The following is a 20,872-nucleotide window of genomic DNA, read 5'->3' on the forward strand; positions in this document are numbered from 1 at the left end:
AAGTTCCAGAGAGGAGGAGTTTATTGGGACTCAATGAACAGAAGGTTTTCAGGTAGATGATATAAAGAAGCGGCAATAAAAATGATTTAAAAAGTACAAATAGGTGAAAAGGTTTGGTGAAGAATAAGTGATTTTGCCAAATTCAGACTTAAATTGAAGAAAGTAGGGAAAACCACTAGACCATTCAGATATGACCTAAATCAAATCCCTTATGATTATACAGTGGAAGTGAGAAATAGATTTAAGGGACTAGATCTGATAGATAGAGTGCCTGATGAACTCTGGACGGAGGTTCGTGACATTGTACAGGAGACAGGGACCAAGACCATCCCCATGGAAGAGAAATGCAAAAAAGCAAAATGGCTGTCTGAGGAGGCCTTACAAATAGCTGTGAAAAGAAGAGAAGCGAAAAGCAAAGGAGAAAGGGAAAGATATAAGCATCTGAATGCAGAGTTCCAAAGAATAGCAAGGAGAGATAAGAAAGCCTTCCTCAGCAATCAATGCAAAGAAATAGAGGAAAACAACAGAATAGGAAAAACAAGAGATCTCCTCAAGAAAATTAGAGATTCCAAGGGAACATTTCATGCCAAGATGGGCTCGATAAAGGACAGAAATGGTATGGACCTAACAGAAGCAGAAGATATTAAGAAGAGGTGGTAAGAATACACAGAAGAACTGTACAAAAAAGATCTTCACGACCAAGATAGTCATGATAACGTGATCACTGACCTAGAGCCAGACATCTTGGAATGTGAAGTCAAGTGGGCCTTAGAAAGCATCACTACGAACAAAGCTAGTGGAGGTGATGGAATTCCAGTTGAGCTATTTCAAATCTTGAAAGATGATGCTGTGAAAGTGCTGCACTCAATATGCCAGCAAATTTGGAAAACTCAGCAGTGGCCACAGGACTGGAAAAGGTCAGTCTTCATTCCAATCCCAAAGAAAGGCAATGCCAAAGAATGCTCAAACTACCGGACAATTGCACTCATCTCACATGCTAGTAAAGTCATGCTCAAAATTCTCCAAGCCAGGCTTCAGCAATATGTGAACTGGGAACTCCCAGATGTTCAAGCAGGTTTTAGAAAAGGCAGAGGCACCAGAGATCAAATTGCCAACATCCGCTGGATCATGGAGAAAGCAAGAGAGTTCCAGAAAAACATCTATTTCTGCTTCATTGACTATGCCAAAGCCTTTGTGTGGATCACAATAAACTGTGGAACATTCTGAAAGAGATGGGAATCCCAGACCACCTGACCTGCCTCTTGAGAAACCTGTATGCAGGTCAGGAAGCAACAGTTAGAACTGGACATGGAACAACAGACTGGTTCCAAATAGGAAAAGGAGTGTGTCAAGGCTGTATATTGTCACCTTGCTTATTTAACTTATATGCGGAGTACATCATGAGGAACGCTGGGCTGGAAGAAGCACAAGCTGGAATCAAGATTGCTGGGAGAAATATCAATAACCTCAGATATGCAGATGACACTACCCTTATGGCAGAAAGTGAAGAGGAACTCAAAAGCCTCTTGATGAAAGTGAAAGAGGAGAGTGAAAAGGTTGGCTTGAAGCTCAACATTCAGAAAACAAAGATCATGGCATCTGGTCCCATCACTTCATGGGAAATAGATGGAAAAACAGTGGATACAGTGTCAGACTTTATTTTTTTTGAGCTCCAAAATCACTGCGGATGCTGACTGCAGCCATGAAATTAAAAGATGCTTACTCCTTGGTAGGAAAGTTATGACCAACCTAGATAATATATTAAAAAGCAGAGACATTACTTTGCCAACTAAGGTCCATCTAGTCAAGGCTATGGTTTTTCCCGTGGTCATGTATGGATGTGAGAGTTGGACTGTGAAGAAAGCTGATCACTGAAGAATTGATGCTTTTGAACTGTGGTGCTGGAGAAGACTCTTGAGATTCCCTTGGACTGCAAGGAGATCCAACCAGTCCATTCTAAAGGAGATCAATCCTGGATGTGACGAGTTAACTCACTGGAAAAGACTCTTATGCTGGGAAAGGTTGGGGGCGGGAGGAGAAGGGGACGACAGAGAATGAGATGGCTGGATGGCATCACCTACTCTGTGGACATGAGTTTGAGTGAACTCCGGGAGTTGGTGATGGACAGGGAGGCCTGCGTGCTGTGATTCATGGGTCGCAGAGAGTCAGACACGACTGAGCGACTGAACTGAACTGAGGTGATTTTGGAGCATCCTTGTATGCCATGCTAACTGATTGGGGAATTATTATATTGTTATTGGTTTCCTTTTAGGAGAGCGTTTGCATTTTAGAAGGACCACTGTAGCAACAGAGTGAACTTAGATGACAGGCTACTTTCAGGTGATGTGCGTTGAATTGTGTCCCCCACGCCAAAATATATGTTGAAGTTGTAATCCATGGTACCTCAGAAGGTGAGCTTATTTGGGAATGGAGTTGTTGCAGATATTATCAATTAAGCTAAGATGAGGTCATACTGGAGTAGGGTGGATCCTTAATAGAATATGACTGATATCGTAAATAAACCTTCCCTGCTCACATCCAGTGAGTTCTTACCTCCGTGTTTGTGTTCAGAAGTTTAAAAAGCTAGGGTGACCAAATAAACTATTGTCAAAAAAACTGTTAACACTTTGAGAGTGAATGTGGGTATGAAAGATAATTAGTAATATGAAATTTTAAAATACTGTGTGTATGTATTATGTGTGTGTGTGTATCATTCATAGCAGGACATTTGGGCACACAGAAAAGATAGCCAGAGGCAGAGATTAGAATTATGCAGTGGCAAACTAAGGAACACCTGGGACTACAGAAGCTGGAAGAGGCAAGCAAGGATCCTCTTAGAAGTTTTGGAGGGAGTGGGGCCCTGCCAACACCTTGATTTCAAACTTTTAGCCTCCAGCACTATCAGACAATGAATTTCTCTTGTTTTAAGCCATCTATTGGCAGACCTAAGGAACTAATACAGAAGACCATCACAATAACCCATGCAAGAGATGCTGAGAGTTTAAACCAAATCATCTGGACTAGGATGGGAAATGTAGAAGAGATATAATATATATGTAGGGACAAGGATTGAAATGACCTAGATATTAAATGGTAAAGGGATAGGAAGAAGTCTCTTAATGTTAGATTTTAGGTCTGAATTGGTGGTCCATCCACTTATTAATCCAGACAGAAAATAGTACCAGGAATTAATAGGTGTATAGTAGATGGGTTAGTGAAATGGGGATGGTTGAGTGGATAAATAATTTAGTCTTGTACATTTTATACATCTGAGATGTCTAGGTTGATAACCATGATATTTGATAGGCTTTTGGCATATAGATATAAAGCCCAGGAAAAGGAAGCATGAATAGAAAGCTGTAAGTTGCTAATGTCTAAGGAGAAGCCTGAGAACACCTGAGATTTAAAAGAAAGGCCTTGTAGAGTAAAAATGAACTAAAGCCTGACTGCTGGTGAGCATCCAATATCAGTAGTAGGAGAGAGGACAGAAGAAATGGAAAGTACAGACAGAGCAGCCAGAAGAAAAGGGGAGAGAGCACACTGAGTAAATAAGGAATATCAGGAATTGTCTATCCTAGCAAATGCTACAGGGGCTCTCTCACTGACATATAGGACTGACTGACCAGATTCCTGCTGTTAAATGACAATTGAGCAGTACTTCCCATTCCTCCAACAGAACGATCATACAACAAACCGGACAAAACTGCTACGCACTCATCTCATATAACCCATCAAGAGATACAGAGAGATTTTTTTTTTGAGGAATGTGATTCACAGTTCCCTTTGATATTGAATCTAATGTAACTCTTCTTCAGCAATCAAAATTTTGTTCTTTGTATTGAAGTGCAATTTACCTGCAACATTCTGTTAGTTTCAGGTATACAATATGATTCAACATTTGTATATATTGCAAAATGATTACCGCAATACTTCTAGTTACCTGTCACCATAGAACTAAAAAATTTTTTTCTTGTGATGAAAACTTTTAAGATTTACTTTCTTCAGTTCAGTTCAGTTCAGTTCAGTTCAGTCGCTCAGTCGTGTCCGACTCTCCGCGACCCCATGAATCACAGCACGCCAGGCCTCCCTGTCCATCACCAACTCCGGGAGTACACTCAAACTCATGTCCACAGAATCGGTGACGCCATCCAGCCATCTCATTCTCCGTCGTCCCCTTCTCCTCCCGCCCCCAACCTTTCCCAGCATCAGAGTCTTTTCCAGTGAGTCAACTCGTCGCATGAGGTGGCCAAAGTATTGCAGTTTCAGCTTTAGCATCAGTCCCTCCAATGAACATCCAGGATTGATCTCCTTTAGAATGGACTGGTTGGATCTCCTTGCAGTATAAGGGACTCTCAAGAGTCTTCTCCAACACCACAGTTCAAAAGCATCGATTCTTCGGCGATCAGCCTTCTTCACAGTCCAACTCTCACATCCATACATGACAACAGGAAAAACCATTGCCTTGACTAGACGGACCTTGGTTGGCAAAGTAATGTCTCTGCTTTTTAATATACTATCAAGGTTGGTCATAACTTTCCTTCCAAGGAGCAAGCGTCTTTTAATTTCATGGCTGCAATCAGCATCTGCAGTGATTTTGGAGCCCAAAAAAACAAAGTCTGACACTGTTTCCACTGTTTTTCCATCTATTTCCCATGAAGTGATGGGACCAGATGCCATGATCTTTGTTTTCTGAATGTTGAGCTTCAAGCCAACCTTTTCACTCTCCTCTTTCACTTTCATCAAGAGGCTTTTGAGTTCCTCTTCACTTTCTGCCATAAGGGTAGTGTCATCTGCATATCTGAGGTTATTGATATTTCTCCCAGCAACCTTGATTCCAGCTTGTGCTTCTTCCAGCCCAGCGTTCCTCATAATGTACTCTGCATATAAGTTAAATAAGCAAGGTGACAATATACAACCTTGACGTACACCTTTTCCTATTTGGAACCAGTCTGTTGTTCCATGTCCAGTTCTAACAGTTGCTTCCTGACCTGCGTACAGGTTTCTCAAGAGGCAGGTCAGGTGGTCTGGGATTCCCATCTCTTTCAGAATGTTCCACAGTTTATTGTGATCGACACAGTCAAAGGCTTTGGCATAGTCAATGAAGCAGAAATAGATGTTTTTCTGAAACTCTCTTGCTTTCTCCATGATCCAGCGGATGTTGGCAATTTGATCTCTGGTGCCTCTGCCTTTTCTAAAACCTGCTTGAACATCTGGGAGTTCACGGTTTACATACTGCTGAAGCCTGGCTTGGAGAATTTTGAGCATGACTTTACTAGCATGTGAGATGAGTGCAATTGTGCGGTAGTTTGAGCATTCTTTGGCATTGCCTTTCTTTGGGATTGGAATGAAGACTGACCTCTTCCAGTCCTGTGGCCACTGCTGAGTTTTCCAAATCTGCTGGCATATTGAGTGCAACACTTTCACAGCATCATCTTTCAATACTTGAAATAGCTCAACTGGAATTCCATCACCTCCGCTAGCTTTGTTCGTAGTGATGCTTTCTAAGGCCCACCCACTTGACTTCACATTCCAAGATGTCTGGCTCTAAGTCAGTGATCACATTATCGTGACTATCTTGGTCGTGAAGATCTTTTTTGTACAGTTCTTCTGTGTTATTATTATTATTACTTTCTGTGTTATTATTTATATTTTTATATTATATTATATATTATATTATATTATATATATATAAAATATTATATTATATATATAATTATATTATATATATATATTTTATTAATATATATTAATAATATATAATTAATATATATAATATATATTAATAATATATAATATATATTATATAATAATTATTTATATTATATATATTATATTATATTATATATATTATAATATTTTTATATTATATATATATAATTTATATTAATTATAATTTCTGTGTTATTATTATTATTACTTTCATAGCAATATCAAATATGCAATATGATATTACTAACATCACGATTCTGTACTTAGATCCCCATGGATTATAACTGGAATGTGTGTCTTAGTCTCTTTTACCCATTTTGCCTTCCCCGCAACCCCTTGCCCCATGGTAGTCATCCATCTATTCTCTGTATCTATAAGTTTTGTTTTGTTCATTTTTTTTAAGATTCTATATTTAAGTGAAATCATACAGTATTTGTCTTATCTCATTTATTTCACTTAATACACTCAAGATCCATTCATGTTGTCACAAATGGCAAGACTGCATTCTTTTTATGGCTGAGTAGCATTATTCCCAGAGAAGGCAATGGTAAGCCACTCCAGTACTCTTGCCTAGAAAATCCCATGGATGGAGGAGCCTGGTAGGCTGCAGTCCGTGGGATCGCTAAGGGTCAGGCACAACTGAGCGACTTCACTTTCACTTTTCACTTTCACACATTGGAGAAGGAAATGGCAACTCACCCCAGTGTTCTTGCCTGGAGAATCCCAGGGACAGGGGAGCCTGGTGGGCTTCCGTCTATGGGGTCACACAGAGTCGGACACGACTGAAGTGACGCAGCAGCAGCATTATTCCACATCTAGTCCACATCTCCTTTATCCATTCATCCATCAATGAACACTTACATTGCTTCCATGTCTTAGCTATTTAAATAATGCTACAGTAGACATAGGGGTGTATATAGCCTTTCAAATTAGTGTTTTCATTTTCTTTGAATAAATACCCAGAAGTGGAATTGCTGACTCATATGGTAGTTCTATTTCAAAACATTTTTTGAGGAACCTCCATACTGTTTTCCATAATGGCTGCACCAATTTACATTCCCACCAACATATGTATTATTTCTTGTCTTTTGATAATAGCCATTCTGACAGATGTGAAAGAATATCTCATTGTGGTTTTGATTTGCATTTTCCTGGTGATTAGTGATGCTGAGTATCTTTCCATGTGCCTGTTGGCCACCTGTATGTCTTCTTTGGAAAAATATCTATTCAGATCCTCTGCCCATCTTTTAATCAGATCATTTGGGTTTTGTTATTGAGCTGTATGAATTCTTTATATATATGTATATATATATATATAATGTACTTGACTGATGGGTAATTCCCAGAGGTGTGTGTATGTCATTGTGTGTGTGTGACTGTGTGTGAATAAAAATCCCACCCCTCACTGTCACCCTAACTTCACCCCAAAGTAACCAGTTTCACAGTAGGGCCTGTCCAGACTTCTTGTGCTCAAATAGTTAACATATATACATATGTATAGTATATGCACAAATTTTCCTCAAAAGCATAATCGTATTTGCATATCACTTTCAGCTTGCTCTTCTTACTCACATATGTTGTGGACAATCATAGTATAGATCTTTGTCTCAATGGCTGCATACACAGCTTCCCCTTTTTGACTATCAGGATTTTATTTCCTTTTTATTTCTTACTATTCAATAATGGTGGTGATGGTTTAGTTGCTAAGTCGTATCTAACTCTTGTGACCCCATGAGCAGTAACCTGCCTTTGTCCATGGGATTCTCCAAGCAGGAATATTGGAGTGGGTTGCCATTTCCTTCTCCAGGGGATCTTTCCAACCCAGGAATTGAACCTATGTCTCCTGTATTGCAGAAAGATTCTTTACCAACTGAGCTACGAGGGAAGCCCTCCACTATTCAATAATAAGCAGTGTTAAAATGAATAACTTCATATATTAACATAACCTTGCACACTCGTTGCCTGGTTCTACACTCTCTCCCAGTCCATGGTCTCAACCCTTTTGTTACAACGGAGCAGGGAAGCAGTCCCAGCATACAGCTGCTATTTCTACAATAGCAGGAGAACACATTCCTGGGTTTGATTGGCCCTGTTGTATGAAGCAGCTGAAATAAACACCAATTACCCATCAGTTCTCAGGGGAATGTTGGCAGGTTTAACCCTTTGTACGTAAATCAAATTCTCCCCTCTCCAGATGTCATTTTATGTCTGCCTCATAAAGCACTCCCAGGGGCCAACTCATCCTCATATACTAACTATTTAATTTGTGCAGGAGTATTTTTTTTTAACCACAGTTTTATACCCTATCAGCAAGGCAAACCCAAGCAGTACCTGCATCTGCAAACTCCCCTCATCGCCATGCTGACTTCTCCCTTCTGGTTCTGCTTGTTTCTCGACCAGGTCTTGGTTCTGAGTTGTTCTCCTAAATTCACTGCCTTCCCTTCTAGTTCTACCAGAGAACTAGTCTCAAAATTCCCAATTCTGAATTCAGTAAATTCTTCCTTTGTAATTAGTATCACATTCTAAAGGAGATCAATCCTGGGTGTTCATTGGAAGGACTGATGCTAAAGCTGAAACTCCAATACTTTGGCTACCTCATGCGACCAGTTGACTCACTGGAAAAGACTCTGATGCTGGGAAGGATTGGGGGCGGGAGGAGATGGGGACGACAGAGAATGGGATGGCTGGATGGCATCACCGACTCGATGGACATAAGTTTGAGTGAACTCCGGGAGTTGGTGATGGACAGGGAGGCCTGGCGTGCTGTGATTCATGGGGTCGCAAAGAGTCGGACACGACTGAGCGACTGAACTGAACTGAACTGATTTTTCCCAAGAGCTATTTTTTTCTGTTGAAGGGATTCCTCAAAGTGGGATCACTGGGATGTATGATGTATACACTTACACCTTTAGCAGATTACTGCAGGAAGATGTGTAGAACAACAACAACAACAAAACGATAGGAAAGTATCCTAAAGTAAAAAATTTCTATATTTTAGTAGCAAACATTTAAAAACATTGCTATAATAAAAAGCCATAAACAATTAAACATCATAAAAATAAAAGATAAGATGACTCGGAGAAAATATCTAAAATTTGTATGACAAACTGATTCTGTATCTTTATAGAGCTTTTGATAATAAAAAAGATACTCATTTATGTGAGGAAAATACCTCAAAGAAAAAAGAGGATTATTTAACAATAAGAAATATAAGTGGTGAATAAATATTTCTCAAATGTCTGTATCGAAAATAAAAATTAATATATGTAGCGTACAGTAGGGTGACTATTGTTAATACTATACTGCATATTTGAAAGTGGCTAAAGAAAACAGATCTTAAAAGTTCTCAACACAAAAAAATTTTTGTAACTGTGATGATGAATGTTAAATGAACTTGTTGTTATCATTTCACAGTACATACAAACACCAAATCATTCTGTGGTATACCTGAAACAAATATGTTATATGTCAATTTTATCTCAAAAATTAATTTAAAAATTAAAAACAATTTTATTGTTTAATTATCATTTTATCTAAATTATAACACTCAGTTTTGTTGTGAGCAGTGAGAGAGAATTCTTTATATTACTGGTGGGTATGTAAATATTTAGGCTTCCCTTTTAGCTCATCTGGTCAAGAATTTGCCTGCAATGCAGGAGACGTCGGTCAGGAAGATCCCCTGGAGGAGGGCATGGCAACCCATTCCAGTATTCTCACCTGGAAATCCCCATGGACAGAGAAGCCTGGGGGCACAAAGAATTGGACATGACTGAGCAACTAAGCACAACACATATAAGTATTTATGGTTAAGCTAAATAAAATTGCAATATGAAAAATCAGTTTATTCGCATTCATAAACACTTAGAAATTATGTATACTAGTGAATACAATAAGAAAGCAAAGTAACAGGGAAAAATATCTCTACAAATTTGATAGAGGTCAATTTATAAAGGAGTTCATATAAATAAGACTATTAAAACTCTAATTGAAAAAATGGATATGAGGTTGCTTCATAGAAGAACAAATGTTATTAGAAATTAAAAGATCGTAAATTTTATTAGTATTCTAGAAAATGCAAATGAACATAATATAAATTATCTTTGGGCAATAAATTAACAAAGATTTTAGAACTGTTTTAGCAACTACAGTTGATACAGTCTTTCAGGAAAGTAGTCAGGAAAGTAGTTTGATAACATTTATCAATTGCTTTTTATAAATTCCTTTCCATTGACATTGTAATTTCCTTTTCAGGAATCTAAACTAAAGAATCATTAGAAAATTTAAGAAGCGTATATTTAGTGAAACATAAATTAACAAAGTAGAAAATTAGGAGTCTTCAATATTAAAATATGATTATTAAGATAGTATTTTCATTACTATTTTCAGTTCAGTTTAAGCAACAGTAAAATATATAATATGAGATTTTGTGGAAAACTATATGCAAAATTGTACATACAGTATGATTCCAGTTGCCAAAATATCAATATATACGGGTATAAAAAGGTGGTGAAGGGAATTAACACTGATTATCTCAGATTTGATTGGTTTTGAACATCACTTAGCAGTGCTGGATTTTCAAGGATGGGATTATGTTCTAATTTATTTTGCATCAGGCACATAGTAGGTGGTCCACTAATGCTGGTTGAATAGTAGGTGAGCTCACAAGTTATGGGTCTTCCCTGGTGGCTCAGATGGTAAAGCGTCTGCTTACCTTCCAGGTGGGAGACCCAGGTTCAATCCCTGGGTCAGGAAGATCTCCTGGAGAAGGAAATGGTATTCCACTCCAGTGCTCTTGCCTGGAAAATCCCATGGATGGTGGAACTTGGTAGGCGTTCATGGGGTCGCATGAGTCAGATACGACTGAGCGACTTCACTTTATGACAAGTTATAGAGGATTTCTTTTCTTTGTACTGACGGATTGAAAATGGCAGACCACAAAAAGAGAGAGACCCTGGGAAAAATTGCAGCAAATTAGCTGGGAAGTGAACATATAAAGGGAAACTGATGATGCAAATGTTTTGTAAACTGTTTAATAACGTGAGCAAACAATAAACACGGTTCTGTATGATGTGGGACTGCTAAGTCTTGCCTGGTTGAGCAACTTGCGCTCTCCTATAGGATCTGCCCTACGACGCCCTACGCTACATGACAGGGGAGTGCAATTACGGTGGCCGCGTGACTGACGACTGGGACCGGCGCACACTGCGCAGCATCCTAAATAAATTCTTCAACCCGGAATTAGTTCAGAATCCACTCTATAAATTCGACTCCAGTGGCATCTATTTTGCGCCTCCTGCTGGGGATGTAAGTACATACGCTCTTCAAGAAAACTGAAAGCAGTAAAGCATGAAATTCCTCTGATACAGCAAAATGGTGAATTTTTTAGCCCCAGAGGCCTTTTTTAATTTTTTGGTTAACCATTGTGTGTCCTTCAGTCTTACAGGGACAGAGCAAACCCTATGCAAAGATGGAGTTAGTGGTTTCCTGTTTGCTGTAATGTGAGGACTATCAGAAACGTTCCTCACCCAAGAATGTCTTCCTCAGTGACCCGAAATTCTCTCACTGTGAATTCAATCCTTTGGGTCAAAAGACATTGGCCCTAATTAAAATGGAAATACACATGAGAAGGGAGTTACAAGATGGTATTAACAGTAATAGTTACTGTGTAGATCATGCTTAATTATTTACAAAGCAGTTACATGTAATTATCTCATTAGAGCATGGGATTAACATTGATGCTATTATTCCTTCTCTTTTACAAGTAAGAAAGTAAGTTCACTAAACTTAAAAGACTTGCAAGATCTCAAAGGTAGAAAGGGACAGAGCATCACACCTGCTTCACAAGACCAAGGTTGTTGGCTCCTATTTTTTCCAGTCCTATCTAACAGATGTATTTGCCTTCAGATTATCACACAGTAGACTTCTAGTGACTGCCAGTATAATTAAATTGGTTCTCATTTTATTCCCAGAAGTCAAAAGGGCACATATTGAAAGTTAAACACACAGCCACAGGCAACAGAGGCACATACCTTGACTCCACATCCACTTGGATGAGTTCTAGCTGAGGGCAGACACTGAGGGAGAGGAAGAGAAACACTAGTTCCAGAGTCCAGGTCACAGATTGGGTGGGACAAGTCAACACAGGAAGTCGTGGTAACAGGATTTCCAGTGATAAGTAAGAAGATGGCAAGATAAAGTCAGGTTGTGTAATGTGACCCATATTGAAAAATCATCAATGAGCAATTGCCCCACCTCACTGTGAAGTGAAAGTGAAAATCGCTCAGTCGTGTCCGACTCTTTGCGACCCCATAGACTATACAGTCCATGGAATTCTCCTGGCCAGAATACTGGAGTGAGTAGCCTTTCCCTTCTCCAGGGGATCTTCCCAATCCAGGGATCGAACCCAGGTCTCCCGCCTTGCGGGCAGATTCTTTACCAGCTGAGCCACAAGGAAAACCCTTGTATATGTATATATGTATTTGTATATGTATATATATGAATGTGTATAATTATACATATTCTTTCCTGATTATACATATTTTCCCTGGTGGCTCAGATGGGAAAGAATCTGCCTGCAATGCAGGAGACCTGAGTTTGATCCCTGGGTTGGGAAGTTCCCCTGGAGGAGGGCATGGCAACCCACTCCAGTATTCTTGCATAGAGAATCCCCTTGGACAGAGGAGCCTGGCAGGCTACAGTCCATGGGGTTGCAAAGAGTTGGACATGACTAAGCGACTAAGCACATATGAGCATCAAGAAAAGTATGGAATCTTTTTTTTTAATCTCTTTATTAAACTTTTTATTTCATATTGGAGTATGACTGATTGACAATGTTGTGATAGTTTCAGGTGGACAATAAAGGGACTCAGTACATGTATCCATTCTCCTCCAAACTCCCCTCCCCTCCAGGGTACCACGTAGCATTGAGCAGAGTTCCCTGTGCTCTAAAGAAAAGTATGGATCCCTAGGTTGGGAAGATCTCCTGGAGAAGGAAATGGCTACCCACTCCAGTATTCTGGCCTACAGAAACCCATGGACAGAGGAGCATGGCAGGCTACAGTCCATAGGGTCTCAAAGAGTCAGACATGACTGAGCAACTAACACTTTCAACATCATGGAATCTTGTTGGAAGTTTATGTAAATGTAAAATATGTGTGCATGAGTATAAAGATTTATATTAATGATGGTTATCTCATGATAATAAAATCTCAGGTAACTTTTACTTTTTTGAATTAAGTGGATTTATCATAAGAGTAAACAGAAAACTCAGAGTAAAGCAGAAAAAAATATACTGTGGTAAATTAAGAACAGTCATCAGCAAATGCAGCACAGAAAGATTTCTGTGGGAGAAATTTCTAAATGAAGTAGCCAGGATATTCCTCTCTCCATTTAAAAATTCATTTCAACTGAGTGGGACTTTTTTTTTTTCTCTTTCTAAATGTGTCCATATCTCCCCCCCGCCCCTTTTTTTAAATGCTTTGGCCCTGGATGAAAGAAAATGAAAGCATTCAGTGTCCAGTCTCACAGGCTCATCCATTCAATAACCTGAGTACTGAAAATTACCTCTTTTCAGTGAGCAAGTTCTACAGGATAATTGATTTCTAACCTCCTGGCTCCTTGTTATTTATTTTTGCAGCACAACAGCTACATTGAATACACAAAGACACTGCCTCTGACCCCAGCTCCGGAAATCTTTGGGATGAATGCCAATGCCGATATCACTAAAGATCAGTCAGAAACTCAACTGCTGTTCGATAACATTCTTCTCACACAGGTGTGTGATCTGTGCAGCAACTGGATTCTGAGGCTGGAAAGGATGGTCCCCAAGCAGCATGAGCCCACACGAGAGAGGCCCTGGCATAGAATTCCATCTCTTCAAGTGGAGAACCATTTTTAGGAAAAGAAAAAAAAAGTACCTTAAAAATAAGTTTAAACATAGAGTAAATGAATGTGTGAGTTTTGTTTTCATCAGGCTTTTGATTTGGAAAGCATCTTTGAGTATAATTCTGCTGCCAGCAGTTCTTTGAGTAGCATTCTTTGAGTATCTCTGAATATTCTTTGATATCATTCTGCTGCTAGGAATTCCTTTTTGCCTCTCTTGGCTTGAATCATGCCCCAGAACATATATAAATATTATGTCCTTTATAAATTTCTTAAAGTGGAACAAGAGTTTCAGAGGTGCCTGGAAGCAGTTTGATGCCAGAATTCATCTAGAATTTTCCCTATTTAAATTTCTAGTCTCTTACTAATGCAATGTATTTAATGACTTATCTTTATCAAATGTTCCAGAACATTTAACCTAGTTTGCATAGTTTTTTTTCACATCAGTATTTTATCAGATTATATAATATTTAAAATAGTAAGTATGAAATGAATTAAAAGATTTAGGAGAACTATTGCCTTTGAGACATGCAACTCTATTGGTGAGAGCATAAATGTAAGGGCACATCAGAATGACCTCTTAAGGCACCAGGATTCAGCATGTCATGGCACAGGTTAGTTCATTTGAATGAAAGATGTTTAATCTTACTTGTCTGTTAAGAGATCTTCTCTTGTATTGTTTTCTGTTAGAAGATATGCTTGTTTGTTTTAGTTCTGAAAGCAAATTAGTCCAAATGGTGAGTTCCCTTAATGATTGCATGAAATTTTAGTAAGTTAAGGATGATTATTCATCAAGCAAATTATTCCCCTAACTGATTTCAAGCTGATCTTTTTTATTTTTATGGAATCTCAAAGTAATAATAATAGTTAATTATTTTATAGTGCTTCTTGTATGGGAGCACTGTTCTAAATGGTTTATGCAGTCCTGTGAGGTAAGGTGCTAATTATTCCCATTTTACAGCTAAAGGACTTATTAGACACAGAAAGATTAAGTAGTTAACTCAAAGTCAGCTAGTACAATTTAAAGCCAGGACAGAGCCAAGAAGTCTGACTCCCACTAGTCTGGCTCCAGAATCTGTGTTCTAAGCTGTGCGATACTCTTTCTAGATTCTAAAAATGGAGTAAATCTCAAAGGCTAGGGGTGCCTAGAGATGCTAGGGGAACTAAGAACTGGAATGAAAGAAAGAAAGTTAAAGAACCAGATTGAAAGAAAGAAAGAAAATGAAGTCGCTCAGTCGTGTCTGACTCTGCGACCCCATGGACTGTAGCCTGCCAGGTTCCTCCATCCGTGAGATTTTCCAGTAATAATACTGGAGTGGGTTGCCATTTCCTTCTCCAGGTTATCTTCCTGACCCAGGGATTGAACCTGGTTCTCCTGCACTGCAGGCAGACTTTTTACCATCTGAGATACCAGGTAAGTCCAAGAACCAGACTTCCCTGGTGACTCAAATGGTAAAGAACCAATTAGGAGGATGAAATAGTGTGCTATCATTTGTGAAAGAGTTCATGGAACTTCTGGCTCTGGTCTGTTGTAAAATAACATCTGCTGACTGGAAGAGGTCAGTCTTCATTCCAATCCCAAAGAAAGGCAATGCCAAAGAATGCTCAAACTACCGCACAATTGCACTCATCTCACACGCTAGTAAAGTCATGCTCAAAATTCTCCAAGCCAGGCTTCAGCAGTATGTAAACCGTGAACTCCCAGATGTTCAAGCAGGTTTTAGAAAAGGCAGAGGCACCAGAGATCAAATTGCCAACATCCGCTGGATCATGGAGAAAGCAAGAGAGTTCCAGAAAAACATCTATTTCTGCTTCATTGACTATGCCAAAGCCTTTGACTGTGTGGATCACAATAAACTGTGGAACATTCTGAAAGAGATGGGAATCCCAGACCACCTGACCTGCCTCTTGAGAAACCTGTATGCAGGTCAGGAAGCAACAGTTAGAACCGGTCATGGAACAACAGACTGGTTCCAAATAGGAAAAGGTGTACGTCAAGGTTGTATATTGTCACCTTGCTTATTTAACTTATATGCAGAGTACATCATGAGGAACGCTGGGCTGGAAGAAGCACAAGCTGGAATCAAGATTGCTGGGAGAAATATCAATAACCTTAGATATGCAGATGACACTACCCTTATGGCAGAAAGTGAAGAGGAACTCAAAAGCCTCTTGATGAAAGTGAAAGAGGAGAGTGAAAAGGTTGGCTTGAAGCTCAACATTCAGAAAACAAAGATCATGGCATCTGGTCCCATCACTTCATGGGAAATAGATGGAAAAACAATGGAAACAGTGTCAGACTTTGTTTTTTTGGGCTCCAAAATCACTGCGGATGCTGATTGCAGCCATGAAATTAAAAGACGCTTGCTCCTTGGCAGGAAAGTTATGACCAACCTTGATGGTATATTAAAAAGCAGAGACATTACTTTGCCGACCAAGGTCCGTCTAGTCAAGGCAATGGTTTTTCCCGTGGTCATGTATGGATGTGAGAGTTGGACTGTGAAGAAAGCTGATCGCCGAAGAATCGATGCTTTTGAACTGTGGTGTTGGAGAAGACTCTTGAGAGTCCCTTATACTGCAAGGAGATCCAACCAGTCCATTCTAAAGGAGATCAATCCTGGATGTTCATTGGAGGGAATGATGCTAAAGCTGAAACTCCAATACTTTGGCCACCTCATGAGACGAGTTGACTCACTGGAAAAGACTCTGATGCTGGGAAAGGTTGGGGGCGGGAGGAGAAGGGGACGACGGAGAATGAGATGGCTGGATGGCATCACCGACTCTGTGGACATGAGTTTGAGTGTACTCCGGGAGTTGGTGATGGACAGGGAGGCCTGGCGTGCTGTGATTCATGGGGTCGCGGAGAGTCGGACACGACTGAGCGACTGAACTGAACTGAATAAGGCAGAAAGGACAAAGACCATATTTTAATGTCCATTTTATATGTTAATACCACTAAGATCAATTATTCGAGCATGAAATCATTCTTATATACAGACAAGAATACGTAGATCTTTAGCAACATTAGTGCATGTAGTATGCAATAGTCTGACAACAGGAGAGTTATAGAGTCTTTGGCTTTTTTTAAACTTGACGGACTGTGCCATATTACAGAATACATAAAACAGTGGTCTTATTCCAATAGAAAATTACTCAGAATCAAACAAACAAGTTTAAATACACTTGGGGTATCTTCTCAGTATGTGATTAAACAACCTCTTTCAATATTCTTCAAATCAGATTGGCAAATACAATTAATGTAATGGGTAGGCAGAAGTTCAGTGTTTCTACTTTGAGTTTACCACAGTTCAGAGGCAACAAGATAGACCAGAACAGCGATTTAGAGAGCAAGGTCATGAGGACAGGAACTTCACATTGTATATTGAAATAAAATATCTTTTGAAGTGAGAGGAGCTAGTGGGGTTGAGAATGTTACTTCTGCAGAGCTGTCTTACCTATGCTGAACTGCCAGAATTGCTTTTGAATGAGAAAATTGCTTCGACCTAAAATATTGTTAAGCTAGAAAAGGAAAATTTGAATTCCATGATGTCTCCTTGAAAATGGATCCCACTTATCTTTATTTGTTTAATAAAAGGAAAACAAATGTTAGAAGATTTAAAAATGGTATTTGTGAAAACTCTTTAAGAAAAGACGGTTAAAAAAGAACCCAAGTTAAATAATTACAAATAACACCCTTTTGCTTTTAATTCTCAGTATCAGTTGGATATTACTTTTAAAACGTATCTCCCCAACTGTGTGATTTTGGTGTGTGAGAATAGGTATGGGAATGTTTGTGTTACTAAAATATTTTTGTTACATTTTTGAAGGGTTATAGGCCTAGGATTTATTTTGGGGGGTGGTGGTTGGGTTTGGTGGAGGTGCACCTCTTGTTAGAAAACAGAGATGTTTTTAATGAGTTTATAGCACATTGTATGCACATCAAAATACAAATAGAAATCAGCATATCATTCTTCAAATGCAACAGAAATAGATATTTCACTAGTTTTGACCAAATATTCATTACCTTCTTTGTTATCTGTAATTTGTTTTATATATTTGATTGTAAACCTAGTACTTTGGGATTGGGGTAAAGGATTACTATATTGGCATAGGCCCCCCCCCCTTTTTTTCTAGCTTGTAATTAATACTAACATTTAATTTTTTATTGCACATTTTTATAGGAAGGTGTTAGGGTACCATTACTTACTAGAAACTTAAGTAGAAGTTACTGTCAATATGTATGGAATAGATCCAATATAGAAACTAGAAAATATAAAATCTGAAGTAAAACTAAACACAATTTCCTGGGACTGAAAAAATATGAGATGTATTCATTTATATTCTAATAGTGCATATTCTCTCTCCATGCACACACACACACACACACACACATTTATTTTGAGGATTTAAAAGGTTTTCTCAGAAAATATAGATTTATTTATACAGTGCCACTATAAACATAAGAAGTAAAAATTGAAATGAAATTCCCCTTCCTTGCTTCCAGTGTGACTTACTAAAGTCTGCCCTATCTCTATAACTCTTCCAACTGTTTGGAAGATTAGAGCTTATTTTCTTTGCCCTCTTGGGTCCAAGGAGAAAGCTATATCTCTGCTTTTGGCAACCAGTAGGCACCAAAGTTATTATTAGCAAATATATTTTTGGCAAGCTTTCTCATAGCAAAACCAGATTTCCTCCTTCTGGGCTTTGATGCCCATTATCACTTGACCACCCCACCATGGTGAATGCTTTTGCTCTGTCCACAGCATTTGCCCTTCCCTCAATTACCAGAGAGCACAGTGCTTCCTCCAGACCTCCTTTTGCCATTGAACATTGTATGTAACCTTCTAACCGTTGTTTTTCCTCCTGAAGCTCCATTCCCATGCCTGTTACCATCATTTCAATAAATCTTATGTGGAGAAGAATCATAGATAAAATAGCAAAGTAGTACTCATTCTTACAAAATTTACTTTAGGAATTTTCCCATCCAGCAATTCTTAGACCTTTGTGAGCATTTCTGATTCATAGTTTGAATTCTTCCCAGTCTCGTTCAGCAGATGCTGGTGCAAAATCATCGGATGAAGTCGTAAATGAGGTTGCTGGTGACATCTTGGGTAAACTTCCAAACAACTTTGATGTTGAGGCTGCAATGAGGAGATACCCAACCACGTACACTCAGAGCATGAACACAGTGCTTGTTCAAGAAATGGGACGGTTCAATAAGTTGCTGCAGACCATAAGAGACTCGTGCATTAACATTCAGAAAGCAATCAAGGTAAGGGCAAGTCCAGCAAGAAAAAAATCATCGAAATAAATCGTTCATTTACTCAGCCAGCATGTATTGGGCACAGATTCTGTGAAAGCGCTTTTCTTGGTTCTGGGATAGAGAAAGAAAATCCCTGCCCTTAAAATGTGTATGGAATTCTGGGGCTGGCAGTTAATAAGTGGGTGAGTATAGAGTATGGTACATAAAGCAGTCATTTGCTGAATGAGATACATGCTAAGAAGGCAGAAAGCATTAAGAGGTAAGAAAGACAAAGCTTCTGCCCTGATTGAGCTTACCTTAGTGAGGGAGACAAACAATTAACAAACAAACTTGCAGTCAATGGTAAATTCTACGGAAAAAAATAAAATGGGATAAGGATGTGGAAGGTGAGAGGTGGCAAACACAGTCATTTGGAGTCAGGCCATTCTGAAGAGAGGCCCGATGGGAGGGGCAGGCTGTGGAATGTTCGGGCAGCGGGTTGAGCCAGCAGGAAGACCCTGATAACAGCAGCCTGGCATGGCTGAGGGGTACTGTAGGGAAGGCTGGCTTGGCTCAAACAGAGTGAGCACAAGGGAGATGGTAGAACAGAGAGAGGAAGGCAAAGGCTCATGATGGCCTTGTCGGCCAAGGTTGGGATCTTCAATTCTATTCTAAAGTGTAAAGGCAAAGGGAGGCCTTTGGAGGAATTTAAGCAGTCAAGTGAAATGACCTGTTTTGTATTTTTAAAGATTGCCCTGACCTCTGCGGAATGGATTGTAGGGAAACCAGAACATAGGCAGAAGCCAATTATAAGATGGAGGTCTTCCAGCTGAGTTGGTTTCTTGTAGTAGCAGTGGAGGTGGAGGAGATTGGTTGGATATGAGTTATTGTTGAAAGAGGAGTCTATCTGGCCGGCTGTGGTATGATCTGGCAGGGCTGTTTGGCTAAGTATTTGGTATCTTGTGTTTCTCCTTAACCTGGTTCTCCCTATTTCCTTCCTGGAAAATGAAGGCCTGGCTTTCCACATTCTATGAGATAAAAGAGGAAAGAGGCCTGAGGGAGCTCAGCAGCCGATACACGTGGATTCACTTAAATCCCAGTTTGGGTATGGGACTTCTGACACCAGCTAAGCCTGGCATTCTTCCCCTCTAAGGGTTTCTTCATTTTCCTTTTCAGGTTTCATTCAAAGTAGGTGATGTGCAGTTTTGTGGGGAAAGACCTAGGCTTGTGCTTTTAAGAAATAAATTCCTTTACTGTTGTTTCAGGGTTTGGAGAATGAGGAAAATGAAATGTGGGTGTTTAATCCATTAAATTTACTCTAAAATTTTCTCCATATGTTAGTTGGAATGATATTGTCAGCTATGGAGAAAACAGAAATGATGGCAGCTGGCCCAGTTGCAAGATCACATAGGAATTTTCAAGGGCCTCAAAGTTTTACCATCTGTTAGGATCTTCAATTTTATTCTAAAGTATAAAGGTAAAGGGAAGTCTTCATTATGCAATGAAGTAAAACGATCTATTTTACATTTCAAAATGGGATAAAATCAATTAGATTTCACAGTTGCAATCCAGGATATTCAACCTTTCAAGGCACTTTGTATCATTTTGCTCATTTTATATTTATCACTATCCTTTTAAGAAGGCCAGGACAGAGGTATGTTAGTTGTCTATTTAATAGATAAATAAACTAAGTCAAAGTTAGGCTGTGACTTAATAGACAGTGAGAAGCCAAGTGTTGATTAAGATCTTCCAAGCTGGGCAGAATGGGCAAAGGTAGTCAAAAGGTACAAACTTCCAGTTACAAAATAAGTCCTGGAGTTACAATGTACAGCTTAGTGACTACAGTCAATAGTACTGTATTGCATATTTGAAAGTTGTTAAGAGAGTAGATCTTAAAAGTTCTCATCACACAAAAAAATGTAACTGTGTATGGTGATGAATGTTAACTAGGATTCTTGTAGTGATCACTCCACAATATACACAAATATTGAATCATTATATTATACATCTAAAACTAATACTGTATGTCAGTATTCTTTA

At 39.1% G+C, this 20,872-nt stretch overlaps 1 protein-coding gene across 1 annotated transcript in view; it reads left to right on the top strand.

The window, feature by feature from the left end:
• Positions 1-20,872, top strand: part of DNAH7 (dynein axonemal heavy chain 7) — a 301,053-nt gene that overhangs the window by 271,696 nt on the left and 8,485 nt on the right. The window contains exons 59-61 of the mRNA XM_055397140.2: positions 10,828-11,013; positions 13,346-13,483; positions 18,632-18,862. Of these exons, the coding sequence (XP_055253115.2) occupies positions 10,828-11,013; positions 13,346-13,483; positions 18,632-18,862 (555 nt within the window). The remainder of the gene's footprint in view (positions 1-10,827; positions 11,014-13,345; positions 13,484-18,631; positions 18,863-20,872) is intronic.

This window comes from Moschus berezovskii, chromosome 2, assembly GCF_049115385.1.
Source record: "Moschus berezovskii isolate FMDL1 chromosome 2, NW_MosBer_1.0, whole genome shotgun sequence".
NCBI lineage: Eukaryota > Metazoa > Chordata > Mammalia > Artiodactyla > Moschidae > Moschus > Moschus berezovskii.